The 27,508-nt window shown below is 38.9% G+C and overlaps 2 protein-coding genes across 2 annotated transcripts; both read right to left on the bottom strand.

The window, feature by feature from the left end:
* Positions 1-321: 321 nt before the first annotated feature.
* On the bottom strand, positions 322-14,437 carry LOC133460027 (solute carrier family 22 member 4-like). Its single transcript, XM_061740498.1, has 10 exons — positions 13,576-14,437; positions 7,042-7,145; positions 6,780-6,934; positions 5,246-5,417; positions 3,089-3,215; positions 2,490-2,590; positions 2,106-2,320; positions 1,708-1,884; positions 1,364-1,499; positions 322-1,246 (listed from the first exon to the last, which is right to left on the bottom strand). Exons 1-10 carry the CDS (start codon positions 13,981-13,983, stop codon positions 1,174-1,176), a joined length of 1,668 nt encoding a protein of 555 aa, XP_061596482.1. The 5' UTR covers positions 13,984-14,437; the 3' UTR covers positions 322-1,173.
* A 1,525-nt stretch (positions 14,438-15,962) lies between these two features.
* Positions 15,963-21,789, bottom strand: slc22a5 (solute carrier family 22 member 5). Its single transcript, XM_061740492.1, has 10 exons — positions 20,931-21,789; positions 20,743-20,846; positions 20,167-20,321; positions 19,868-20,039; positions 19,638-19,764; positions 18,949-19,043; positions 18,526-18,740; positions 16,825-17,007; positions 16,520-16,655; positions 15,963-16,352 (listed from the first exon to the last, which is right to left on the bottom strand). The coding sequence occupies exons 1-10, from the start codon at positions 21,318-21,320 to the stop codon at positions 16,247-16,249; spliced, it is 1,683 nt and encodes a 560-aa protein (XP_061596476.1). The 5' UTR covers positions 21,321-21,789; the 3' UTR covers positions 15,963-16,246.
* Between the last annotated feature and the right edge of the window lie 5,719 nt (positions 21,790-27,508).

Genomic DNA, 27,508 nt, shown 5'->3' with positions numbered 1-27,508 from the left:
TTGTCATGGATGTGAAATCAAACGATTGAGATCAAAACGTTATTTCTGAACCAGATTGTAAATATGTTTATTTCTGCTCTAAAGTCGAATATTTTAACGTGGAGGAGGAGATCGACTCGCTTTTGTAGCAACCTTGTAGCGGCCAGTTGAGAACCTGCAACAAATCTTTGTTCCAGATAAGCGTCAACGCTGGGTAAGATGCCTTTGTGGGCGACGGCCCCATGCAGAGACAATAAAATATTGGGATTACTTCCATCAGTACGGAATTGTAGCAGGGCGAGTGCTACGGGGCCCGACCGACAGGATAGGGAGGACACGGAGTTTAGTGCAGAACCCTTTTATTTGCAATCACCCAGGACACACGTGCACAAGCACCACGGCCAGCAGCTTCTCAGTTTCAGTCTCCCCCCACCTTGCTGCTGTCCAGCCCTGCCTTATAAGGCAGGCAGGGTGGAGAGGCTGACGGGACACACCTGTGTCCCATCAGCCCGAGTGGCTGCCGCTCCTCCACCCTGCCACAGGAATATTATCATATTTATGGTCTGTAAATGTGCACAAATCTAGACTTTATGTTTATATGGATCCATTCATACAATATAATTTACATTTGTAACATTTGAAAAAAAGATCATAATTCTGAAGACATGGTGGCTTTAATTTTTGGCTTTTATTTTTATTTTATTTACATGTAGCGGAAACCCTGCATTTAATACTGAGCATATTTGAGTTGTAGTCAGCGTCACAAAAAATGAGAAGCTGCAGTCTGTTGTGCCCAACTTGACTTTTCAAGCTGGAGATGCCACCGTAAGGAGGACATCAAAATGATGTTCACATCGCTATAACTATCTGGAAAGGTAAACGATAATCAAATACTGAACTTTTAAATATTAGTAACATATTAACATTAGTAACTGATTAATGTGTGAATAAATTAGAAACTGTGAAAAACTGAGTCTAGTTACACAATATTCATGCTGATCAAATTTTAAAAGCTGAGTGACATCACATTTCCATTCAGTTAAATATGAATAGACATACAGTATGTGTAAGTTTAAAAAAAAAAAAAATCAACCTAATGAAGATGGTGTGAGACAGTCAGTACATTTTCATAGAGATATTTCACACAAAGAGAGAACAAACCCAAAAGGAGGGCCACACAAATAGACCACATAACTATAACTTTGTTTCTTTGGGCAGGCAAATGGACATTTTCTCGCCAGGTTCAGCGTTCTTTTCTCCCGTTTTCCTGTTTAACACAAAAAAAGCATTAAGCAACTATGGAAAAAAAATGGTTGTGTCTAAGCAGGCCTGGTAAAACGTGACAGCCGTCTCAGGGCAGCTGGATGCTTTAGCACAAACTCACCCGCATATCTTCTGCATTTCTGATATGGTCTCTGGCAAGGGTTTCCTAAATGTTTCTGGCAGTATGAAGCAGATGGCAGCACCACAGAGAGCTAGGACGCCCATCAATATGTAAGGCAACATCTTGTAGTACCTTCCTTTAAAAACAAAGGATGTAAACATGTCATGCGGGATGCACAAAAATGCATAATAACCAAAATGGAAATGCAAATTCATAATTCCTGAATGCAAGAAAAAGATAAATTATGTGGTTTAAAACATGTGAATGTCACAGTCTCTTTATTCACATATTGCTTGCTATTGCCCAGATCTTCATTACCCTGCTTCAGGCCACAAAACTCTTACCTAAATAAATGATAAAGGGGGAAAGGATGGTCCCGATACGTGCAGCCATGGAGCAACAGCCCATCGCTGTATTCCTGATAACAGTGGGGAAGAGCTCTGACGTGATCGAATACACCACGCAAAATGCGGCCGTTATTCCAAACTTTCCCATCATCTCAAGAAACACAGCCGCACCAGCTAAATCACAGGAATGAAAACAGTTTATGACACCACAGGAAATGCTAAAGACATCGAAAGTCAAATGCCACAAAACAACAGGGGGTGTTTTTAATTTCAGCATATAATAAGCACTTCGAATCAACCAATGGGAAATAAAATGCATTTTTTGGGGAATTATTTCATATTATCAAGCTTTAAAGGGTTAATACAAACTGTGCGGAGGAAGTTTTGAGCATTACCTATTGGAATGAGGTGAACGCAGAGGATCATAACCCCGCCGAGGAAAAGTGTGGAAGACTGACAGAGGTGCCTGGAGCAGTAATGCAACAGCAACAAGGCTAGTAGATATGCTGGAACCTCCGTCACAGCAGACAAGAAGCAGTTAAAGTAGGGATCACCGTGCAGGTTGGAGGTGTTGAGAATTAAAGCGAAGTAACTGATGGTGATGATCATCCTGGCGAGAGATTCAGGAAGAAAAACTTAGATGCACTGAAAAACTAAATGAATACAAACAAAAGCCAAACAATTATGGATGCAACTGTAATGATTATGTGTAATAAACCACTTGAGAATTGCTGTAAGCATTAATAAAAGGGAAAGATGCAAGAAAATGGAAGACATACCAAAGACTTGCACACAACAATGTAATAGATAAAGTGTTGCCGCTCTTGACAATGTCCATGATATTCACTTTGTTTTCCTTCATAGCCAAAGCACTTGCAACCTGCGTAAACAAGGGGATGGTGGGTCGTCACAGTAAATACTGACAGCTGAAGATAAAATACATGAGAGTTCTGACACACATGGTCTTTTAAAAATTAGCCAGAACAGATTACTGAACAGAAAGTGAACAACTTGAACTGCAAAAGTGATGCACGTTTTTTTTTCTTTTTGTTAACTTCAAAGATCTGAGGAGTGTTGGAGCCTGGTCAGGTGGGGCATGTTTTCTTCTCTGCGGCAGAAAGAGGTGGGCGAGTGGTTCAGGGAACAGCAACAATGACACAGAACCAGATGATCCACTTCAGTTCAACAGCTGTCTTTTTCTATTCAGGAACACCTGATGCAAGGACTGCTGCAAAAATGTGTGCTCAAATGGAAAACAAATGACACACCGACAATGTGTTCCTGTGTTCCTGCTGGAGAAGCACCCTGAGTGGCAGCAGTTTGCTACTCACATGTACAGATTAGGATGATACAGTTTGTGCTGATAAACTTAGAATACCTCAGCTGGGGTAAAAATAGGCTGGGGAATTTCTACTTTGTTCCGCTTTGCCGCAGCTTTGAGGATGGCCTCAGCTTCCTCTACCCTCCCCTGAGAAAGCAGCCAGCGAGGGGATTCCGTAAGAAACCTGGACAGAGAAACACCAACTGCTGAAGAGACAACCAAACCAGATGGCATATTAGCAATGCTGACATTAAACAATCCATAGCAGGGATCTGTTTTTGAAATATAAAACCACAGTCGTCTAACACAGTGGTTCCCAACCTTTTTTCCTTGCCCCCCCCCCCTACTTGTGTCTAAGACCAAACGGGCCCCCCGACCCGTACGTATTAGCAGCAAAAGAGTAAAGTTACTCGTTACAAACCTTTAATTGAAAAAATGAACATTAATTATGTTTTTTTGATACATTTCTCTTTGGTTTACCCTGTACACATATGACTTTGTTTTTCTCACCTTCATTTTGTGTCACCAATGTATAAAATACGCACAAAAAATAATTGCAAGGACATAAAAATATTTCTGAAAAATGTCTCTTTTAATATAAGAGCAAAGTTTTTTTTACATTTTTCCTTTAACAACCTGTCGGAGTAGTAGTATGATTAAATGTTGAATAATGATATAATACGTTTTTATCCTGATAAATAACTTATTATTTTAAAATGACCAAAACATATTTCTAAGTGGGTTTATACAGACTTGGATTACTGTATTCCATTAGGTGTGTTATTATGATTTTTTTATTTATTTAACATGTGCAAATATAATTTTTACAACTGCATATCCTCAAAGCAGATAAAGTTTCGCGCACCCCCAGAGATCTCTGGCGACCCCCCAGGGGGGGCCCGGATCCCAGGTTGGGAGACACTGATCTAACACGTTTGATCTTTAGTGGTTTAGTTGGGAAAAAGTAAAAATACAAGCATTTAATAACCTGAAATTGAAGGATAATTTTAGGGCAGCTGAAGACGTCCAGTGTAGTTGGTGCTTTTTTCAAAACTGGAGGATTTATATACCCACATAAGGGGTTCTGTACACTTTGGAGGAACAATGGTTTGATCCCAGTTACAGATCTCAGACTGTTCTTTTTTTTTTAAAGACTAAAGATTCCACTTTGTTGTGTTTTTCCAACTTCAGGATTTTTCTGTGCAGAAATATTTCTGTAAATTCTTCCTACATCCCATATTACTGTGTAGAGTGTATTGCTGTAAATGTGGGGGATAATTTCAGAAAGTTGAAAGTGTGAAATAAGATATTTTAATTAGATATTTCACCATAGATAAATTAAACTGTGGCCTTTATTTATTTTTCTAGGCTTGAAGTATCATGTCACGTGATGGTTCCGTTATGTTCACTAAAGTTTCTAATTTGGTCTAAGATCAGCCTCTCCTACCGTGAAAGAGAAACTAAAACTAAACTAAATAAAACTAAAATAAAAAGCAAGACAACAGATGTGCTTTCGAGAGGTACAGTCGTGTTTGCCTCCTCCCTTCTGGGCCTCTGCAGAAACACGGTGATGCAACATTACAGACTACACAGGAAAGGGACAGCACTGTCTGTATATTTAGTGTCAATCAGACGTTTGGACAAAAATGTATCTATTTTTTTTTTTTTTTTTTTTTTTTACAAATCTTTTTATTTGTTTTTTTTTTTCTTTTCCAGTTCACATACAGAAACAGTAAACATAATTCAATAAACAATTCAAAGTGGCGAAGCGTATCTATGTATCTATTGATGAAATTCCCAATACTTAGGCCATGTGGCTGCAAAACAAGTCAAAATCATCCTAAAACTGGAACTCCTAACTGTAGAGGTGTGTCCTTACTGAAGCCTTGTGAGTCACCTATAGCTTCTATCTTGCTTTCACTCTTTACTGTATTAGGGTAAATGTTGAGCTTTTCTGGACGCTGACTGTGACTAATCCAGAAGTCTCTGTCCGCAAGCATGCCTTAGATGATTCCCCTATCAGCAACGTAACAAGGGGAAAGCTTGACCTGAAATAGCATCTTTGTAGGGTGCACATTTCAAAAAGAAATTTCTTGAGTGAAATGTAAATAATTTATCTAATAATAAAAAAAATAAATAAAAAAATAATTGCATTCAATTGCAATTAAATGAAGAGAAACATGTAATGTAATGGCTTTTGATGACTGTTCTCACCACCACAGAGGAACGTAGATGAAACCAGCGGCGGCCATTGCAATCAGGAGCGTTCTCCAGTCACGGAGGAAGTATGAAACTGCGGGCATTAACATGTACCCTACGGCTGAAGCCGCAAAACAGCCAAGGGAACAGAAAGCCACACGGGTTTGCGGGCTGAGAATTTCTGAACCTGTAAGAATCACACAAAAAAAAACAAAAAAACAACTTGTCAGAACAAAGGTGAATAAAACAAAATTACTTGGTTTTATTTCACCTCGTCACAAAGTTTGTCCCCCTGGACACAACAGAAGTGTCAACAATGTTGCTGCCTGCTGACTTTGAATGAGGTGATGTCAAGTGTTGCTATGCTGAAATGTGGGTCATTCTTGTCATATTGCATTAATGGTTGAGAAAAGTGCATCTTTTCCAGCGTCAATGCTTCTGTCAATCAAATTGTGGTGACAGCCTTCGTGCAAGTCAATGAAATTGTCCATCTGGATCAGTACTCGAGTTGTAAAAAAAAATCAGGGGGGATGGTGGATTTTATCATATGGGGACAGATAATTTGTGCTGATTACACATAATATAATATATTACAAATAATAGCACTGACCCAAACACCTGCAGAAATACTGCAGGAATGACATAGCAGCAGTTAAATGCAGCCTTCTGTAAGCTTTAAATATCTACTGGGCTTACATCAAATACATCAAAACACAACAATAAAAAACAGTTTTCTGATCTTATCAATATGATTCTGTCCTTCACAGGATAAGTAAAATGGATCACTGCAAAAACTCAGAATCTTAACAAGAATATTTGTCTTATTTCTAGTTAAAATGTCTCATTTTAGTAAAAAAATCTCATTACACTTAAAACAAGACTCATCACTGGAAAAAACAAAAATTTTCACCTGTTTCAAGTAGATTTTCACTTGAAATAAGTAGAAAAATCTGCCAGTGGAACAAGATTTTTTTGCTTGTAATAAGAAGATAAATCTTGACCCACTGGCAGATTTCTCTACCTATTTCAAGTGAAAATGTACTTGAAACAGGTGAAAATTGTCGAATAACTTATTTTTCTGGTGTTCTTTTTCTGGTGATGACTCTAAATGTTGAAATAGCAGTAAAACCACATTCATTGATAAAATGACATAAGGGATGGAAAGGGGGGATGATTTTGACCCTTTTTATTTCAGGGGGGATGCCATCCCCCCTCATCCCCCCTCAACTCGAGTACTGATCTGGATGCACCAGCAGCAGCAAAAGGATGTTGTATCTTAGCAAAATTGAGGAAAATCGGATTGTTGCAATGTGCAAACAGCCCATCTATATGATCTGACTTTGGAGTCATATCGTAACAGCCAACTTTGTTGTTTACCTTGCAGGAAAAAATGTGATTGGTTGTATGACAAAAGGGGAAATGGAGGGTGTCCCTGTCTGGCCATGTTTTTGTGTATTGGGGACCAGCTTAAAATGAAGCAACACAGCAGTCAGGCCACACATACACTACCTAAACAGATTATTTAATTGCTTACTGGATAAAAACATACCTAGCACAAATGCAATGGTATAGTTGGAGAATGCGCCAGCACCCACAAGACAGAAAATGAAGGTGAAGATCTCCCAGCTTGGTGAGAAGATCTGTGCTACGGTCGCCAAACTCTGAACGGCCATCATGACAAAGAGTGTTGGCTTCCTTCCAAACCTGCGGACAAAATGCTTTTGAGCCATGCTTCATCATTTTCTTTTATCATGAACCAGTGCAATAAGCTGTTTGACAACATTTCAAAGACCGTCTTATTCATTACATACCTGTCAGACAGCTGGCCTGATACAACGTTTCCCACTAGCACGCCAATATAATGAATGGACGAGGTCAGAGGAGTCTTGTATGCGTTATCACATACCAAGTCCCACTGCAAAATCCACATGTTTTATCATTAAGTTAATCATTGATTCATTAATCAACATGATTGAATGGTAGCAAAACAGTAGCAATGTAAATGCCAGTTTAAGAATACAAGATAAATGCTGTATGTGTTATATAGACAAGTCAGTAATGGCATTGACTTTAGGGAGTGTCTTCAGTGGTTTGCTCTTTCTGTTTGTATGATGCTAACTTATTTGATGCATTAAAAAATGTTACGCATTTTTAATAACCTCATGATTATTGGTATTATAAGTATACCCATTATGACTGGAGCACTAGAACTCCATAACTATTTGAATAATATGATTGTCGTGGGGTTCTTGTTTGAAGCAACACACAAAAAGCCAAAGGACGGTGGTGCCTTTATTGCCGGGTTTCCATAAGGCAAGGTAGAAGTGACCAAAAAAAACAAAAAAACAACAGTAAAACTACTAAAAAGATACAGAAAAAAACCTTCAAGCAATCACAAACGAGCTCCTCAAATAACTTGGAAGTAACATACCAAAGTGTTTACATGTATGCCCGTCTGTATTTCTGTAATCAGAAAAATGGGCGGGGCTAATTTGCACCAATGATGGCCAAGGACTCAAAACCATGTCCGATGACACCACCCACGAGTCTTTATGTCAAACCATTCAAAAGTAATTGCAGAAAATAGGAACTATGACATATCGACCAATCAGAAGAAGGGGCGGGGCTAATTCATGCCAATGATGGTCAAGTACTCAATATCGAGTCCGGTGACACCACCCACGAGTCTTTATGTCAAACCATTCAAAAGTTATGGCAGAAAGTAGGAACTATCAAATATAGACCAACCAGATGAAGGGGGGGGTGGGGGGGGGCGCGATTTTGGGCGTCTATCGTAACGGTAATGCTGAGAAAAGTAATGTGCATTGTTGCAGGATCGAGACGCACATTTTGATGTATAACACACCTGGGTGCACGTTACAGTTCGGGCCGCATTAACTGCCGAAGGAATGGCATAAATTGCGCCAAAATTACATGATTAATTCAAAATGGCCGACTTCCTGTTCAGCTTCGGCCATGGTGCCAAGAGACTTTTCTTTAAGTTGTGACATGATACAGGTGTGTACCGATTTTCGTGCATGTACATCAAACCGTATTGTGGGGCTTGAGGCACAACATTTTCTAAGGGGCGCTGTTTAACCATTGGGCCACGCCCATTAATGCAAGACTACTACTACTAATACTGTCTGAAAGACTGAAAGTCTGAAAGAATGCCGCCGCTCATGCACTATCAAGAACTGGGAAAAGAGACCATATCACCCCAATATTAGCCTCCTTACACTGGCTCCCTGTTAAAGCCATAATATAGTTTAAAGTCCTCCTCCTCACTTGGTCCTCAATGGTCAGGCTCCATCCTACCTCAAATAACTTATAGTCTACTATCCTGCTAGACCACTGCGTGCAGGACTGCTTGTTCCTACAGTCTCCAAGAGCAGAACTGAATCAAATCAAACTTTATTTTTAAAGCAGAACTGAAGGCAGAGCCTTCAAATTTCCGGCCCCTAACCTCTGGAATAATCTTCCAGTCTCTTGGTCCGAAAGGCGGACACACTCTCTCTGCCTTTAAGAATAGAACCTTTAAGAACCTTTAAGAACCTTCCTCTACGAAAAATCCTATAGGATTATATATATAGAGTCAGCTAGCTACATATACTTCCACTGTTCATTTATAAATGTAGCTAAAGCTGTTAACCTGAGCAAAGGTAAATGCTTGAATGATATGATTATAACATTATTAAGAATGGGCTAGTGGTTAGAAAGTGTGTATTTTAGGCTCTTTAGACATTGAGGCGATCCTAGTTATAATAATAATGGCAGTGCATTTCCTCATAAGCCTCCATCAAAATATGTTGCTCATCTGGTGAGAAGTATGGCGGTTAATTACTTAACCTGCCCTGACAAACCACACCTCCTACTGGTTCCTGGTACCTGGTTTGGTTTTTGTGAAACGGATGAATAGAATCCAGGATGAACTGATTGTGCCACTGTATGTCAAGCCTGAATTTATCTCTTATCCTGGATTTCTGAATCCTACTTTTGTGAAACAGCCCTCAACAAAAACAAATGGAAATGGGTGATAATGGGTGAGTTTCAGTAACCATATATTTACAAGGACGTTAGAGAGTGGTGGAGTGTGCGTGCGTGTAGATGAGCTGCCTGACACGTTTCATCTCCCCCAAACTGGATGTCTGCGTCGCTGTGCGTCAGTGACGGGCCCGCTCCGTCACAATGGTTCTTAATAATTTTGTTATAGATTTCAAACAAATGATTCTTACATTTAATTTGATAATTATGTCACTGGAGACAGAAGATCAAATATCCCCTGTTCTGTTCTGTAAACGCATAATTAATTGGTAAATGTAAAGCGACTCCTTGCCCTTGTTTTTTACTTACAAGGTGTTCTAGCACTGAGGAAATCAAGCAATGATGTGTTTTAGTTGTAATTTGGCCCCATTGTTACTGGAAGCACATCTTAAAAGGCACATACCAGACTGGCTCATTGTTTTGGACTGTTTTGCTGACTATTAGACAATTTGTCACTCATTTAATTAAAAATAAAAAAATCTAAATTTTACTCAGAAAATAAGGATTCTACACACTAAGAAATCCATGGAGCAATACGAATATAAATTGGTTAGAGCTGGAGCCAATAAAATTACGCAAGTACATTTCCAAAAACCAGTTTCTCTTCCTGCCCCTGGCGAAGATGGTTGCTTTTCTTCTGTTTTTCCCTCCTTATTTTCATCTGCTGCTGCTCTTTGACTTGTGCTGTCTTGTCAGTATACATTGCATATCCTCTGAAATGTTTAAGGTCATGTAATTGGTCCGCTGGTCTCTAAACACAATTGACCAAATTATCTTGACGAGAAGACTGGGCAGAGGGGAGCCCTCTAGCCCCGACGGGACGTTTGCTGCCGGATACACGATGGACTCCTGGCAGAAGTGGAAAATTGTGGACAGTCAGTCGAGGATGCTGAAGATGTATATATAAAATGGATTTCTTATAACAGGGTTTATCTACTCTCAAAGCTTGGCATTTCAGGATCTGTCCTGTTGTGGTTCATGTTTTACCTTGCAGGAAGATCCTTCAGAGTATCATGGCAGGGACGAGTGTCCAGATCGCATGAATTGGCAACAGGGGTGCCACAGGGATCGGTACTTGGCTCACTTCTCTTTTCACTATACACCACTTCAATAGGTAAAATCATCAGCTCTAATGGCTTTTCCTACTACAGCCAAGTATATCGATGACGCCCAGCTCCTCCTTTCCTTCCCACCTGGCGACACGGCCGTCTCAATGCAAATATCAGCCTTTCTGATATTTCTGCATGGATGAAGGACCGTCACCTTCAGCTAAATCTGTCCAAGACTGTGCTTATTGTCTGTCCAGCCAATCATTCCTTACCTCCTCAGATAAGCGTGCAGCTGGATTCCACCACACTTGTGCCAACGTCTTCTGCTAGGAATCTTGGCGTCATGTTAGACAGCCCGCTGACCTTTAAGGACCATGTTGCCTCGGTTTCCTGGTCTTGCCGATTCACTCTTTTCAACATCAGGAAAATCAGACCCTACCTGACAGAACATACGACACAGCTTTTGGTTCAGGTTCTGGTCATGTCATGCATTGACTACTGCAATTCCTTGTTGGTTGGCCTCCCTGCATGTTCAGTTAAACCTCTGCAGATGATCCAGAATGCAGCAGCACGCCTGGTCTTCAACCAACCCAAGAGAGCTCATGTCACTCTGCTGCTAATCTCTCTGCACTGCGCATCAACTTCAAAGCTCTGCTTCTGACTTACCAAACAATTCTTACCCTACCTTCACTCCTTCATCCAGAGCTACACTCCCTCCTGACAGCTCCGCTTAGCCAGTGAAAGAGTCCTGGTGCTACCACCACAAAACATGGCGTGAAATCAGTAACTAGACTCTTCTCCTCCATTGTTCCTCAATGGTGGAATGACCTACCAAACTGTCCATTCTGCAGGGTCTGTACCTACTTTTAAGAGCAAGCTAAAGACTCAGCTCTTCAAGGAGCATTTCGGCATCTAGTAAACTTCTCTGCTCATCAGAATGAGTTAGAAGATCCACCTCTTTGCAGCACTGACTAAGATGCATGCACTTATGACAAGATGATCATATGATGGTGTCTTTTATGAGTTAGATTTCCTGTACAAAGGGACTGTTGAGTTGGGCGGGAAGGGAACAAAAAAAAGCACTCGCATTGCGGAACCTGCATCCAACTGGACTGCTGTACCCTATGTGATTTCTTGCTTGAGTTTTTCTCTCAGGCGCTGTATGAGCAAAATCGCAAACTGGATGCGATTATTGAACAGAATCGCAGGCTAGCTGCGGTTTTCAAAGTCATTGGCGGGATGGAAAAAACAATGGAGAAGTTGAAAGCTCGGTTTGGCGGAAATTGACCACAAATTCTGCTGTTTGAGTCGCCATGATGTTGCAGAGAGACTTTAAGGCAGACGTAAAATTACTGGAGTCGGCCTGACCCAAAACAACACAATGTCATGGCTTTTGGGTACCCGGCTGCCTGTCCTTGGCACAGCTTGCTTATCTTAAATCTCCCCTGAATGTTACGCTAACAACATGCTCTGCCCCCGCTACCTCAGTCTATCGCTATCAAGGACTTTGGCTGAAATAAATAAACTGGAACAGAGTTCACAGACGTACTACTCACACAAACACGCACACACACACACACACACACACACACACACACACACACACACACACACACACACACACACACACACACACACACACACACACACACACACACACACACACACACACACACACACATGCATAAAACTATAAACGTACTTCCACTTCCACACTTCAATGCCTTTGCTGCCCCCTGTATGTTGTTGTCTGGGTATGTTGCTCTTTGTGCTGAGGTGGGGTTTTTTTATTGCACCCTGTTTCCTACAGGACACAGGGTGGGATGCCTTTTTTCCCCTCCTCCTTCCAAGTCTCATTCTTTTCTTATCTAATGTTAGCTGGGGCGTCAAAAAGGGTGGGTAAAGGAGGCGGATTCTAGGGGCCCATGATTTAGGGGGGGCCCCAGAGAAACCCTAATGATGATGGAATTATAATACAGAAAAAATAATGAGACTACGTTATTAACTAACATATAGTCACAAATGTTTTATTACAATTTATAACAATAACTTTATCACATCAATGCCCGCAGGACTGAAATATCCAGTATTTCCAAATATCTCATAATTAAAGGGGTTTGTATGGGAGAGAGAAGTTAAAAACTTTAGACTGACTTCATCACAAGTATGCATGCCTGTAAGACATAACTATTGTTGAAGGGTAGCTTCTTATGGCCGAGTTACAGAGATTATCCATCCATCCATCCATCTATTTTCTATATCTGTTTAATCCTGTACAGGGTCACGGGGGTCTGCCGGAGCCCATAAAAAATAAGATATAAAAATAATAAAATATAAATTTATGAAAAACAAAAAACTGTCCATTTAAATTAATATATACTGTAGGAAAATAAATAACTTTTTTTTTTTTAGAAGCTCACTATTGTTTTTAAAAAAAAAAGAAAAGGTTGGCTCCAGTCATTTGATCATTAACTTAATCATTGATTCATTCATCAACATGATTGAAGGGTAACAAAAGAATAGCAATGTAAATACAAGTTTAAGAATACAAGATAAATGTTGTGTTATATAGACAAGTCAGTAATGGCATTGACTTTAGGGAGACATTTTCTTATTCAGTTTCTTTGGTGTTTTGCTCTTTCTGTTTGAATAATGCTAAGTTATTTGATGCATTAAAAAAATGTTATGCATTATGAATGACTTCAAGATTATTGGTATTATTTGAACCCATTATGACTGGAACACTAGAAATCCCTAACTATTTGAATAATATGAGTCTTAATAATTTTGTACTAAATTTGAAACAACTAATTCTTACATTTAATTTGATTATTATGTCACTGAAGACAGAAGATCCAATATCAGATAATTAAAGGGATTTATGTATGGAAGATAACTTTAGTCTGACTTTATCATAAGTGTGCCTGTAAGACGTTACTAGTAGCTTCTTGTAGCCGAGGTCATAAGGGTATTTTCTATACCCGTTTAATTCTGTACAGGGTTACGGGGGTCTGCCAGAGATTATCCCAGCTAAAGATATGCATATGAAAAAATAAGATATAAAAACAATTCATGAATAATTCATGAAAAAATCCACCAAAACTCTTAATTTAAATTAACATATAGGAATAGAAATAATAACTTTCATTTCTCGAGAAGCTCACTTATATATATATATGTGTGTGTGTTTGTATGTATAAAACATAACATAAACAAAGAAAAGGAAAATGAACCAATTGCCTTGTTGCTTACCTCTGTAACAATAGTGGACTGGTAAATGTCTTTGCTGTATGTCCACCCATCCTGACACGTCTCCCAGGGAATATCAGTCACATTCACATCCACATTTGGGATGATATTTCTTTGGGAATAGTTTCTGACGGCTTCCAAGTTTAGCCTCCTACACGAGCTGCGCTTTGCAACGCCATCGACTGTTTCCATGGGGATCGTCACATTTCTCCACATCTCACTGATGTTGTGGTTTTCAGGGACATGGCATTCATGTGGTGGAGTATCAGCAACGAATACTATGTAGATACCAGTAAAACCGTTCGGGAACATGCTGATGGCCAGTGTAAAAAATATTGTGCGTTGAAAGGGTCCCCAAGATCCAAGGAAAGATGTAATGGAGTCATAGTCTCGGATTGTTTCATAGCCCATTTTTTCAAAAAAAATCCTGGGTTATTAAAAAAGAAAGAAAGTAGATAATAAAAAAAAACAGGATTCAAAAAACAAACGCCAAGCGTTTGTGAGCACTAAGTTGAAAAAGAGAGAGTGTTCTTCATTCTTGTGTGATGAGTTACAAGACCATGGGATCAGGAGAGCTGAGCTCAGCTTTTTTCTCTCTCTGTGGTTTGTCTAAATGTGAGAAGTTATAGAGTTACAAGCATACTGTCAGCAAGGTTGTAACCCCTTAACCTTTGGCACATTGTATTAGTGGTGAATAAAAGACGTACTTTGATATTTTTTTTCCAAAACAAATAGGAATCATTATGTAGTAGGTAAAAAAAGCAGTTATTTAACGGAACAAGGAAAAAGTTAATTATTTTCAAGAAGAAGTAAAACAGTAATGAAACTCATCAGCGTCGCTGTCTTGATTCCTGGGTTGTGAATGCAAGAGGGCAATTGTAGATAAAGTTCTCAGCTACGGCTATCCATAAACTATTATAGGGGATTGAAGTCCAAAGGGACAGTGACGCAGGAGAGGTTTTGCTCAGTGTTCCTTATATCATGGACAATAATAATGAAAAAATGAATAAAACCAATTTTACCGATTCGATTTGTCATTGTACTGCTGTCTAAGAAAAAAAACTGACTGTAATGACATTATGCACTAAATACATGAAACATGAAATAACTTATTTGGGCACAGGCTGAAATGTATGAGGGGCCGTATAGGACAAAAAGCATTTTTAACTCTCACACACACCTCTGAAGTCATGCACATACTACTATAACAAAGTAACATAGACATAAAATCAACTCACATGCACACATGAGCAACATCTCCCCTATAAACTAGTGAAAATTAACACATACATACTACTAAAACTTCACACTCATACATACAAGACACTATAAGCATCTGAATCAGTAATAACAGTATTGTATGTGAGAGGTTTTATATGTGTATGTGGGAGCTGATCAGGTTATATATGTGTATGTGTGAGGGCATAGTTGTATAAATGAGCGGTTATATATGTGCATGCTTGAGCTGATGCTAGTTTGAATGAAGGCTTGCAGTATGTGTGTGTGAGACGGGATTTTGTCCCAAACAGGCGGGGCTACAACCCGGAGTGCCGAAAGCGCATATGGGAATCGCAATTTTTTAAATGGTCCCTAAGTCAGCGTCATACATCCAGTTGCATCAACGTCTTTTCTGCAGTTTAGGTCTAGTTTGGATGACAATTGGCTTGTAGCTTGTGGTCTCCGTCTCAGTGGTTGGACAGAGGCAACATTCATGAGGGCTTCTCCTTTCAACATGGTTTCTATTTCTCTTCTTCCTCATTGGATTTCTGCCATCTGAGACACATGAGTGCATTAAGGGAACCGTCATTTTTATTGTTTTATTGTCATGGCTTTGCACCTTCTTCTCATAATTGTATATCTGAGAATTATATGGGCTGACCTTGGGGTAAATTTACTGGGATGTCCACTGGCAGCTGTCTTGAATGCTTTTCACAGGTGAATTATCTTTCGAAATGTAGAATGTTGAACTCCAAAATGTTCAGAATAGGTTTATAACTCTTTCCAGATTAAAATGCATCGACAATTGCTTCTCTAAGACCATTGCTTGCGTCTTTCCATCTTGGCTTTATGTGAGCACACACCTGAATAATTGAGCTCAGCAAATTACCAAACCATCTGCTGTCAGGTGAGTTTTTTTTACTTTTATTTTAATGCTCAGTCAACTGTAGGTTGTTTAAGTGTTTCGAGTCTTTATGCTACCGACTGTTGGCTTTAATCTCATATTTACTGTAAAGGCATGTGAGTTATATAATTCCTTATGTCACAGAAAAAAACCATAAAATTGATCTTCTTTTTGCAGATGGCAACCACAAAAACACAACCATTTTCACTTAAAATCTTATAATCATGGATTAGGGAAAGAAAACACCCAAAAACTGAATTTCTGTTTTGAGAGGATTTATGTTACTTTTGAATTGTAGGTATTATATGAAAAATAAAAATCAGTGGGAAATCATTTACATGTATTTCAATTTTGTAAAACAAAAAAGAAAAACAAATCCGTTTTGCTCTTTGCATCTAGAAAACATATTGAATTAACAAATATCAGCTAAGGAGAGACAAAAAGTAATAATACTTGTCAGTGGGTTTTATGATTTCCCATAACTTTTGTATGATTTCAGTGAATAATCTTTATTAGGGAAACTTTCTTTTTTTGTTAAAAAGACCAGATAAATTAATTAGTGAGAGCCTGTGTGTCAGATTTGGTCTCATGTAGAGGGGATGAGTTGGAAGTTGCTCCATTTTGAATATATTTCTTCCTTTTGGGCCCACCACAAAACCTGAAATAAATACAAAGATATTACATACAGTATGGCAAATTAACACATTAGTTATATTAGTGCAGGGAACAAGGCGTACGTTAGCACAGTTAGTTAAACTACTGTGCTCATTTGACTGATTTAGTGCATTTCTCTTATCAAATGAAACTCAGGCAGAATGGACATACCCCCGATATTCTTGCATCTGCTCAACTGTTTCTGGAAGATCCTTATGAAGGGTCTCCGGAAGGAAGAAGTTCACCATTGAAGAGGCCATTGTGAGACTTCCCATTAAAATATATGGTAGCACTTTGTTATATGTGCCTTCAAATGACAAAGGAAAAAAAGTTAATATTAGAAAATGGTATACATTTATTTTGAACTAAATCTTCATTATATTTGAAACATTATCTTGCGTAGATCTTTTTGTCAATTTATGATATCACTACAGTGAACATGCAGTATCTTTTCAAGAGACATGGCATTCCAGTACCTAAATAGATGACGTAGGGAGCTGTGATGCTGCCAATGCGAGCAGCTGAGGAGCACAATCCCATGCCGGCATTCCTGAGTACAGTTGGGTAGAGCTCAGCGGTGTAGATGTACACAATGCTGAAGGCCATGGTGAAGCCAAACTTCCCAGTCATTTCCAGTGTCAGAGCGACATTATGAAAAGCTGAGGAGAAAAGTGGGAATGATTTGCTCTTTTATGTCATTAGTTGTGGAGACATAGAAAGTTCTGCATTCAAAAGTAATCAAAATAAAAAGTGTTATCATTCTGCTTTATGATATTTATACATTTAAATATGTGATTAAAATCTGAAGACACAATTGATTGCATTGACTCTTTTAAGTTGATTTTGGATAATCACAAGTGTATCAATCTTATTTAAGGGCTTCATTTTATAGCCATGTACTGCACGTTGAGATGTTGGGTTCTTCATTTTATTTGTTTTGGGAAGTGAGACAGCAGAATAAGTGTGCAGACAGATGCCATAAAGATTTCATTGAAGGCAGTAGACCGTTTTCAGACATGGAGATAAAGATATATTTGATCATAAAGATATGATTGATGCCAGAGATACCACTAATTGGGGTCAAGGTTTATCTTTTCTCTACTGTTTTTTTCCCCCCATTAATGATTTATTTGAAGTTTTTCAGTCAGGGTTCAGAATACATCATAGCACAGAAACAGCACCGTTTTCGAGTCATGAATGACCTTCTTATAATAAGGGATTAGTGTCTATACTGGTTCTACTGGGCCTCAGTGCTGCTTTTGACACTGTAGATCAGCATTTTACCGCACAGGTTAGAGCATGTTGTTGGGATTAAAGGGAGAGCCCTAGGTTTGTTTAAATCATATCTATCTGACAGATTCCAGTTTGTTCATGTACACGAGGTTTCTCCAGAACAGACGAGGGTAAATGGTAATTAAATTGAATTGTGAAATTCATCTTGGCCTGTATGTTATCAGGTGAAAATGGGTTCAATGGTCTGAGAGAGGAGTTGTTTCTACTTCCTGATTTGCATGGTGGAGAACAATCACAAAGGTCATATTTTCAGTGTTGGCTTTAATGCCAACAAGACAGTGCACTCCTTTGGACTGTCCAAAGATTTTATTTGGTACCAGTTCCATGTTTAAAAGCACTGTTCTGTTTGTTTCTTTTTGATGGTACCTCTCCTAGTGTCCATAATATCAATGCCATCGCTGATACAGATACAAAAGGGAGTGCTCTTACAGAAAGATTGTTTTTATGTGGTTGGTATCTTGTGTTATCTTGACAAGTCACACTGTCCTCCATATCAGATAAAGTCTATCAAATAAAGATATGATTCTTGGACATAGTCTGTTTAGATGTATAAAACAACTACAGTGTTTTAGTTCATAATATTTCAATTATATTTTCATTCTTCTATTTGTAGATACTTTCCTCTTCTATTCCACAACATTAAGCATTAATTAACTTTTTAATAACAATTAATTTATTATAAAATGTAAACTTTTGATTAAAAGACATACACATGTATACTTAGATATTTAAGTTAATATGTAGGTTCTTTACATCAAATATCGTAATATTTTTTTTAAATTATATAATTTTGAAGCTTTGCCGTTGATAATGACATTTATAAGCAAACTAAACTGGCATGAAAGAAATGTGGCGTGAATTCTGGTGGAAGTCTGGAGTCTTACTGTCAGGAATGAACTGGATGAGCAGAAGAACTCCTCCGCCGAGGATGAGGAATGTTGACAGAAGTACTCTTCTTGGGCATTTCCGGAGAAGCCAAGTAGAAACAATATAGGCAGGGACTTCAGTGATAGCTGACAAAAAACAGTTCATAAAGGGGTTGCCACTCAAGTTAGACGTATTTAGGGATAAACCAAAATATCCAATGTTGATTGCCATCCTGAAAACAGAAAAAAAACACATTGTCAGTATGAAGGGCACTGGAACTTTTCGTTAAGTAAATTACAAGGAGTATGCGTTCATAAAACTCATATTTAGTTGTTCCTTTGCATTTGAATGAGCCAGGTTGTATCATCTCTATCATCGCTGAGCCACGAAGGTTTGAAAACCATGATTGACATATTTCATTTGATCTCAGCCGCACTCACCACAAAAGGAGACACATGAGTGTGATGCATCTGATGTTCTTGGATTTCAGAATATCGATCATGGTGTATACCCTGCTACAGGGCATATCCTGCACCTAAAACCAAAGTGGGGAAGAAGAACGCTTTTTTATTCATACAAATATCTCAAATATATTCTAAGCAGTTTTGTTTGTGGACAGTTGTAGCACACAAATTGTTTTAGGGGTAGGATTATAGACATCATTTTTTGACTTCGGCTCAATTTCAGTTTTTGATTCAAGCTGTTTGGGATCAAGAAATTACCTTTTGATAAAATATCTACATTCCCATGAAATACCATTAAAAGTCTTGCTCTGTATGTAGCATACGTACATGCCAGTATCTGTTACATGGGCTTTTCTTTTTTTCTTTTTAACTTTAAACATATGCTTTTTTGTTTTTGTCATATCTAAGTTATAAAAGAAAAACAACAAAAGGCAAGGAAAACTATTATCCACTGGTCTCTGCAGTCTCATTTTTACACTTGGTTTTGAGCTACGTATGTCTCACTCTAGTATCGTGATAAGATAAATGATTAAGATAGCATGTTTGTGGTCTCATATTTTAAAAGAGATTAATTGCCTTATTGGTTAATAGAATTGTTGGTTGAAATGGGCATCACAGTTTTAGTATCAGGCTTTTACAGAACAGTGATGGGACATCACGCTCACCTCAGATTCTTTAAAGATTACAGGCGGCGCCTCAGCTTTATTTTTCCTTGCAGCATCTCTCACAATGACCTCTGCCTCTGCCACTCTTCCCTGAGTAATCAGCCACCGGGGCGATTCTGGGATGAACCTGCACGGTCAATGTTTTTGTCTGCTTTCAAGGTGTGCATGAAGATGAAAACTTTCCAAGAATGTTAGTTAAGAAATCCTGTATGGGATTATGGGACACATACCACCACAGTGGGATGTAAACCACAGATGTTGCAGACAGAACCGCAAGCAGCGTCCTCCATTCTCTGATGCCGTATGCAATCCATGGTAGTGTCATGTAGCCGATGCAATAAAAAAGGAAGGCCCCGAGGGTTGTGAAGAGAACTCGCATAGTTTTACTCAACACCTCTGTACCTGTAGAGATAAAATCATGAATATTCAGTTCAGACCATATGACTGAAACACATAAAAAAACAGCATTTCTGACTATAAACTAAATATGATGATATTATCAATTAATTTAAATATTCAACGTTCCTACCCAGTACAAATGCAGAAATGTAAATGGAGATCTGTGAGGCGCCAACAAAGAGGTACATGATGCAGAACATCCTCCATGAATGAGAGAAGGACTGCACCAAGACTGAGACACACTGGGCACCGAGAGACAGAAACACAACCTTTTTCCTCCCAAACCTGAAGTATAACAAAAAAAGTAGTAATTTATGGATATTCACACATGCGGTACATTAAGAAAATATAACGAGATACTCATTTCTTTTGCAGAGGAAACGATTGAAGAAAACAAATATAAACAGTCAAGATACAACAAGGTTAATTTGAGCAGGGCACGTTAGTAATACTTTATCTGCCGATGACTCAACAGTAGATGGAGCTGTTGCCTTTCATGAGAGCTAATCAGCCCACGGCTGCAACAGTCACCACACTTTGTTCACCTGTTAGTTTTTTTTCTGTTCCCAAATAGCAGCTATTAACAACTACGAGCAGAAAGACAGAATATAAAACCTGTAACGTGTGATAAATGCTCTGATTCAATAATATAATCTATTCAGAATAGTTTAATTCATAGATTTAGTCACAATCAAGGAAGAAATACCTGTCAGAAAGCTGTCCTGAGATTAGGGAACCAAGAAGGTATCCCACAAAGAGAGTTGAGGATGCAAAGGGAACTTTCCACTGGTTGTCACAAACAAGATTCCACTGTGAAAGAGGTGAAAATAAGAGTTATGAACAAAAACCACTCAGAGTGTACAGAAACGGACACAGGTGTACCTCTATACTGACCTCAGTGACGATAGTGGACTGGTACATATCTTTGCTGTAGTGCCATCCATCTAAACATCCTTCCTGAGGCAGATTGGTGAGATTAACGTCCCTTCCAGGAACATATCCTTCAGCGGAGAGATTTCTAACCACATCTAGTTTATATCTGCTGCACTGGCTCTGAACTGGTTCGCCGTCCACTTTTGCAAAGGGGATGATGGCATTTCTCCACTCCTCGGTGAGGTTGACATCTGGAATGAGACAGTGGTGCTTCGGAGCCGCTCCAGCAAAGATGATATAAAGTCCGTTGAATCCCGTTGACACAAAAACTGTATTTAAGAGAAAGAACGTGGCCCAGAAGAATGGACCTGTTTGTCCGAGAAATGCAGTTTCTACATCATAGTCTCCCATTCTGTATTAAAAAAAAAAAAAAAGAAAAAAGAAAAAGAAAATATTTCCTGCTTTTCAGAGTGTGAGATGTGGTGTTCCTCTTAAAGTCTTCAAAGAAATGGGGTTGAGCTCTCTGTAGGGTAGAATGAGCTGGTCCCCTCAGTGGGACGGAGTCACAATAAAAACTTTTCCATTTCCAGGCCTGAGAGAGAATTAAACTTCCTTCCGAAAGCGCAAATTTTCACCACAAATTGAAATCTCCTGAAGGCTAGACAGTAATGAAATTATCTTAGATTAAATCACGCAATCCCCTTGACTCATTGATTTCATTTAGGGAACGTAAAATAATTGTAAGCTCCTGAATGGCTAATCTACTGTAGGCACCCAACCCCCCCTAAGCGGCCTTTTCTCCACACAGCATTCCACACTTTTAAATACTCCAAAGAAGTCCTCGTGCCTGTACTCTAAATGTTGCTAAGTAGCATAAGAGCTCCTGTCAGACTATTTCCAGGCACACTGCAGAGGCAAGGCTTTATGGAAAATTCAGCAGTAACTTTATCAATCGCGTGTTTGCTTTACTATCTCAAAGATAGACCACGAAACACCCAAACCATGAAAAACTACACGTAGTTTCGCATTTCAACATCTTCAGCTGACTACAGAAATATGTTCACTAAATGCACATTGTGTGCATAAAAAATATTCAAGCGGCTGTTTCTAACAACTTATTACACATTTTTTCATTTTTATGCACTTTATATCAGCACATACATTATTTCTGCTCACGGAGACCTCACATGCAACAATGTAAAATTATTTGCCGTGTACTGCAGCCTCTACAGCTGGATGTCTTTCGTAGTAAACATCCACTGTGTTTGTGTTTTTATTTGAGAGAAAATTACTGCTGAACAAATAGTGGTATGCTTTACTCTTTTTGGAAACCATGACCAAAATGTACAGGATACGCAGAGCAAATAGCCGTATTATGTAACCGAACGTTTACCTCTTAGAGGAAGAGTTTTGACAGAAGAGGTGTCTACATTATGATCGTTGTCTATCTTGCTCAGCATGAATTTTCTTTTAAAGAGAACAAGATCAACTAAAGGCAGCAGTAAATGTTATTTTAAGTCACATTACCAAGATTTAAACACATCACAACTTTAGATCATTACATTGAAATGAACTGTCTATAAAACAATGGTCACTGTATCCTCTGTTTGTGTTAAAGTGGTCTTATTTTATCATTAATTAATAAAGATAGGTGAGGTGAGTGCATGCTCAAAAGCGTTATTGTCTGCTGTCCTCCTCCCTTTTGTAAACAGAAACCGTAACAATCTGCGTAATCATTAACCTGTGTTTTGACACCCGATTTTGACTGGTCTCTTAACACACGTTTACAATCCGAACCTCTCAGGTCTATTTATTGTTTGCTTATCTAAGAGATTTTTGTAAATGCTTTAGCTTGAACTGTGATTATAAATGTTTTTCCGTATTGCGATAAAATAAAAGAAGGTAAAAATAGCTTATTTTAGGCTGTGGAAGGGTTTCTACAGTCATCATGAATATCAAAGTGTGCATTGCATCAACGTCTCAACTCGCAGTCTGATTACTCTGTGGAGTTGTGCCTTGAAATGGCTGAGAAACTGTTTCACGTACAACATATACTTCTATCATATTTCACTGTTTTTATAAAGTAAAAAGACAACAAATTGATGGAAATCACTTAACCAATTGTGTATTCTTCAGATATTCAAATCTTATACTGAAATTGTTTGAATTTACAGGTACCCTGCTGTCACCCCATGGCAGTTTCAGGGGGACAAGACTACGCAGATGTTTCACACCATGTGATCTACTCGGTCACACTGCTGAGTGACTATAAAACCCCGTAATATTAAACCCACTGACGACTGAATAATAATTTGAAGAGCTGCACTTGAAAGTTTGGTTATATTTCTTATTTTGAAAGGGCCAGAGCTGATATCTAACAATATAACCGTAAAAATGTATGAGTCATGGAACATAATAAGTCTAGTTTGCAGAGCTCACAGAGGGTGAGAAAATAGGATCGAAACTGAAGAAATTCAGTTTAGCAACAGTCAAGCCAGCAACAAGGTAAATGAAAAAAATTACTAAATTTTCACATAAAATGCAAGTTTATTTTTCATATTTTTATTCATGATGTGATTGCTATTGCAAATTTTGTTTTAGGAGGTGGTAAGGGAATTGATGTATAAGTATAATGTTCAGTTTCCACTATAATCCCACTGGCGTTAACACAACATTGTTTTTAAATGTGCAGAAAAAGAGGTTTGCTTCCTTCAGGTGTGCCATATCACCTGAATTGTTTCATCTTTGGTAAACAATAATTCACTTCAAGGAATTTTCCAGTTTCTTTTGCAAGAATTAACTTAATTTACTTCATGTGTCCATGTACTTTTTTAAATACAGAATAAAAACATTAAAATATATATACTCAGGGATCTTTATAAGGGCTGTTGCAGATTTTGCTACGAGTAGATGGGAAAGTGTTACCCAACTTTCCCATCCACTCCTCAACTATGTTACCTCTTTACAACAAGTTAATATTTTTTCTCAGGAAAAGTATTCCCATTTCCGCTATAGAGAAGTGTTTTGTAATTATCATATAACCAGGTGTTCAGGAATTGACAACTGCAGAAGATTTCCTCTCATCTGGTATTTCAGTGTGAGGTTGAGAGGCACTGGACAAGACGGTAAAGAACGTAATCCTGGAAGTAAGAAAGAGAAAGGTCTTGTATTGTTATCTTGGGGGAAAGGTAATTTGTCACATTAGACGTGGTAATAGGGTGCAGTGTGCTTCCCTTTCTTGGATACTCAAAAAACTCAGACCATTCCACATCTATTCAACCAGAAATGGCCACCTTAAATGTTTTATTTTATTGTTTTGGTTGCAAAATAATTGCATAAAATAGAAAACTCACAAATATTTGGTACATATGTTTTTTTTATCAAGTAGATTAAACCATATATTAATAATGAACCACTATGTTTCAAATTTCACTGATCTGAAAGTGACCTTTGAGAAAGTGGATCAGAATCTTTTCTCTTTTACAATTTCAATTTATAAAGCAACAAGGCTACATATAAATATTGTGTATTTAACATTTTGTACATTGGAACATGCACTATGTGGTGAACAGTGTTGGATGTCTTAATCACCATCTATCCCAGTTTCCTCATCCACACAAGTAGACAACTTAATTGGTGGTAATGTTTCTTTGATTTATTCATTTTCAAGGAGCAACACTGTTATCTGCTGATTGCTGTCTTCACCTGACCAATGTTTCATCCTGCTGGCATCCTAAAGATTTATGGTAACTAATAATTTGCCCTGTTCAGCACTGTTCCCTGAACCATTGCCCATGCCTCGCCAGACAACTGAGAAGAAACCACATAAAACTACACAACGCTTGCAATGCAGTTCAACTTTCTATATCACCTGACAGAGATCTGGCCACTGGACCAGCTGAATTTAAAATATGGTGGTTCAACTTCAAACTAAAGTTCAATCAACAGCTTTGAACCAAAGATTCAACAGTAGATTACGAAGAGACATCCAGAGAAATTTGTGACAAAACAATGACGATCATACAAAGAAAAGAATAAATACATTTAAGTTCAATGAAATTGCCCTGTTTTAAATTTTTACAAGTAGAATAAAGGCTTCACAAATCACAAACTGTGTTTTAGATATACTTTACAATCTAAAAGTTAACTTATGCAAAGTTTGAGCATACTAAGCATTGTGGTTTTTAACCTGGACATGGTACCTCATTGCTCTAAAATGCAGTGGAAAGCTGGTTCACTCCAAATGAGAACTAACTTCACTATGTGGTGTGTTTGGGCCCATCTCTGCTGGGGGCCTCATGGTGGCTCTGTGGGGCCTGGGTTGTTGCCTCTGTTGTGGGACCTTGCCAGGGACAATTGTGACCTCCCCTGTGACTGCGGCTCTCGGCGTTTCTGCATACCTCAGTTGTAACTAGTATATGAGTTAGTGTTGCCTTTCTATCAGCTGGAACCAGCCTTGGCATTCTACTCTGACCTCTGGCATCAAGAAGGCATTTGCGACCACAGAACTGCCACTCACTGGATATTTTCTCTTTTTCGGACACAACACAGTTTAGTAGCTTCTGATTTAAGAAAGCATCATTTACCCTCTTGATTGTGATTGATCAAATGACTTGCGTGAGCATGTTATGTAATATCAAAGATGTGTTATTGTAAAGATGAAACTGAAGGCTCTGAAAGGTCAGTCTATGGGAAATTATATGGGAGTTTATCCATTCAGCACTAAGTATCACCCCCATCCCCTCCCGCTTGAACCAACATTATTAAAATAATATCTACAGGGCCACCAACACATTTTATGATGCTATTTTACATACAATTATGTGTTTTTTAATAGTATGTTTGACTACCATTACCGTGTCCTGCTGGCGTTGAAGTTTCCAAAAAAAATAAAGTAATGTTAAAGGGGACCTATTATGAAAAACACGTTTTCTCTTACTTTAACATATATAAAGTGGTCTCCCCTGAGCCTGCCAACTCAGAGAAGGAGGAAAGCAACCAAATTCTGCAGTGTCTGTACAGCCGTCCGGATGAGCCGTCCAGTGTGATGTGGCTTCTACGAGCCGTTCAGATTCTGCTCCCTTTCGTTACGTAACGAAAATGCGATTTACATAGGTGAAACCACGCCCAAAACTAACTCTGCCGGCCGGAGCTTCCGCCATTTTTCCGTAGCGGTGTATGGCGTCATTCAGGCAGCCAATCAGCACAGTGTCTCATTATCATAGCCTCCCCGCCCACTCAGAATCCCGCATAGAGAATGAGGTTAGAGAATGGGAAGATAAAGACGTGGCTCAGAGGCTGAATTTCTAATTTATTTAGCAAAAACAATCAAAAGCTTGTTTTTAAGACATTCAAGGCCTGTTTAAAGCGACACTACGTAACTTTTCCACCTTAATATCATATTTCCAGAGTCATTGTGATGGTACATCAACTTACAACAGGTTTAATGACACCTCTGTCATGGTCTGAGGGGTCTGTATCACCTTCACTGGCACTATGTAACTTTGAGGAGCATGGTAGGAACCCTGCCACACTAAAAAACTACACATTTTTACGGCTTTGACTCCTTTACGGCATACGTCACTTCCCCCTCCTTCGTGATTCGTAGTCGAGACGAAAATGGGCGGGGCTTGGAGCGCAGAGCTCCGCAGAAGCTGGTAACCCGTTGCTGCGTTGTGGCTGCAGCAGCTCCTTACAACAGACGTGGGGAAAAGATCGCTAATGGTTTAACTTTTCACCGGTTTCCTGCTCGGAGGCAGAACCACGGAGGCCAAGTATCTGAGATAACTAATTAAAAGAGTAAAAGAGTCGTCGGCTCGGTTGGATCGCGGCTGTAACGAGTCCGACCAAACATAACGTTCCTCAGTAAACAAACTAACACGCACACAGACGGGCGTCGGATCAAAACACAGGTTTATTAAACCACAAACAAACACTCACAGACCGGGGTTGGATCATTCAAACGGGTTTTATTCCCCACTTCTCCAGCTAAACGCAGTTGTTGGCCAGCTCTCTGCGGTGCGATTAATTTTGTTGAGGAAAACATTAACTATTTGATTTGTAGCTGCAGAGGAAAAAAATAATCTCACGAGGAAAAAAAAATATTGCTCACGCCTCGGAGCCTCTTCAAAGCAGTCAAAAAAAAGAAAAGAAAAGTAAGAGTAATACAAAACATGTACTGTATGTTGTACTATTATACTAATTTTTTGAAACACATGGCGAGTCAAACATTTACCAAAGCAGCTGCCAAACACTCCTAAACAAGGTAGCCTAAGACGTGGGTTGTGCAGAACTTTAGTAAGGATTTCATATGGATCCAGACCGTTAATAATCATTATTTTCTCCATATACTGCTCCCTGGCTTCCTTGTTTAAGGTATCCCGGTAAATTCCAGTTCCTTTCCAGCAGTTTAACATCTTTTTTTTTGCGTTCCGTCTGTTCACTTGGTGAAACAGAAAAGCGTCCCGTCTTCTCTCAAAACAAATGCACGCAACGGGACAGGAGTTTTTCCGGCAGTACGCGCTGGTGCTCATGGGAAACGTAGTGTTCTTTCTGGCAAAACACTACCGCTTTTGTCCAAAAGATGCCGCCAAACTCAG

This window comes from Cololabis saira, chromosome 14 (assembly GCF_033807715.1).
Source record: "Cololabis saira isolate AMF1-May2022 chromosome 14, fColSai1.1, whole genome shotgun sequence".
Classification (NCBI taxonomy): Eukaryota; Metazoa; Chordata; class Actinopteri; order Beloniformes; family Belonidae; genus Cololabis; species Cololabis saira.
The sequence above is the reverse complement of the archived record's forward strand: the minus strand, read 5'-3'. Positions and strand labels throughout refer to the sequence as shown.

Bases quoted from the DNA above. Each gene is read 5' to 3' on its own strand.
- slc22a5 (XM_061740492.1), bottom strand. From the start codon at position 21,320: ATGGGAGACTATGATGTAGAAACTGCATTTCTCGGACAAACAGGTCCA. The intron at 20,847-20,930 runs GTCAGTATAGAG...CCTCTTTCACAG, and splicing joins AGTCCACTATCGTCACTGAG to TGGAATCTTGTTTGTGACAA. The intron at 16,656-16,824 runs GTACTGGAATGC...TGTCATTTGAAG, and splicing joins TCCCTACGTCATCTATTTAG to GCACATATAACAAAGTGCTA.
- LOC133460027 (XM_061740498.1), bottom strand. From the start codon at position 13,983: ATGGGCTATGAAACAATCCGAGACTATGACTCCATTACATCTTTCCTT. The intron at 2,321-2,489 runs GTATGTCTTCCA...ATCTCTCGCCAG, and splicing joins TTGTTGTGTGCAAGTCTTTG to GATGATCATCACCATCAGTT. The intron at 1,500-1,707 runs GTAAGAGTTTTG...TTGTTTTTAAAG, and splicing joins CCCCTTTATCATTTATTTAG to GAAGGTACTACAAGATGTTG.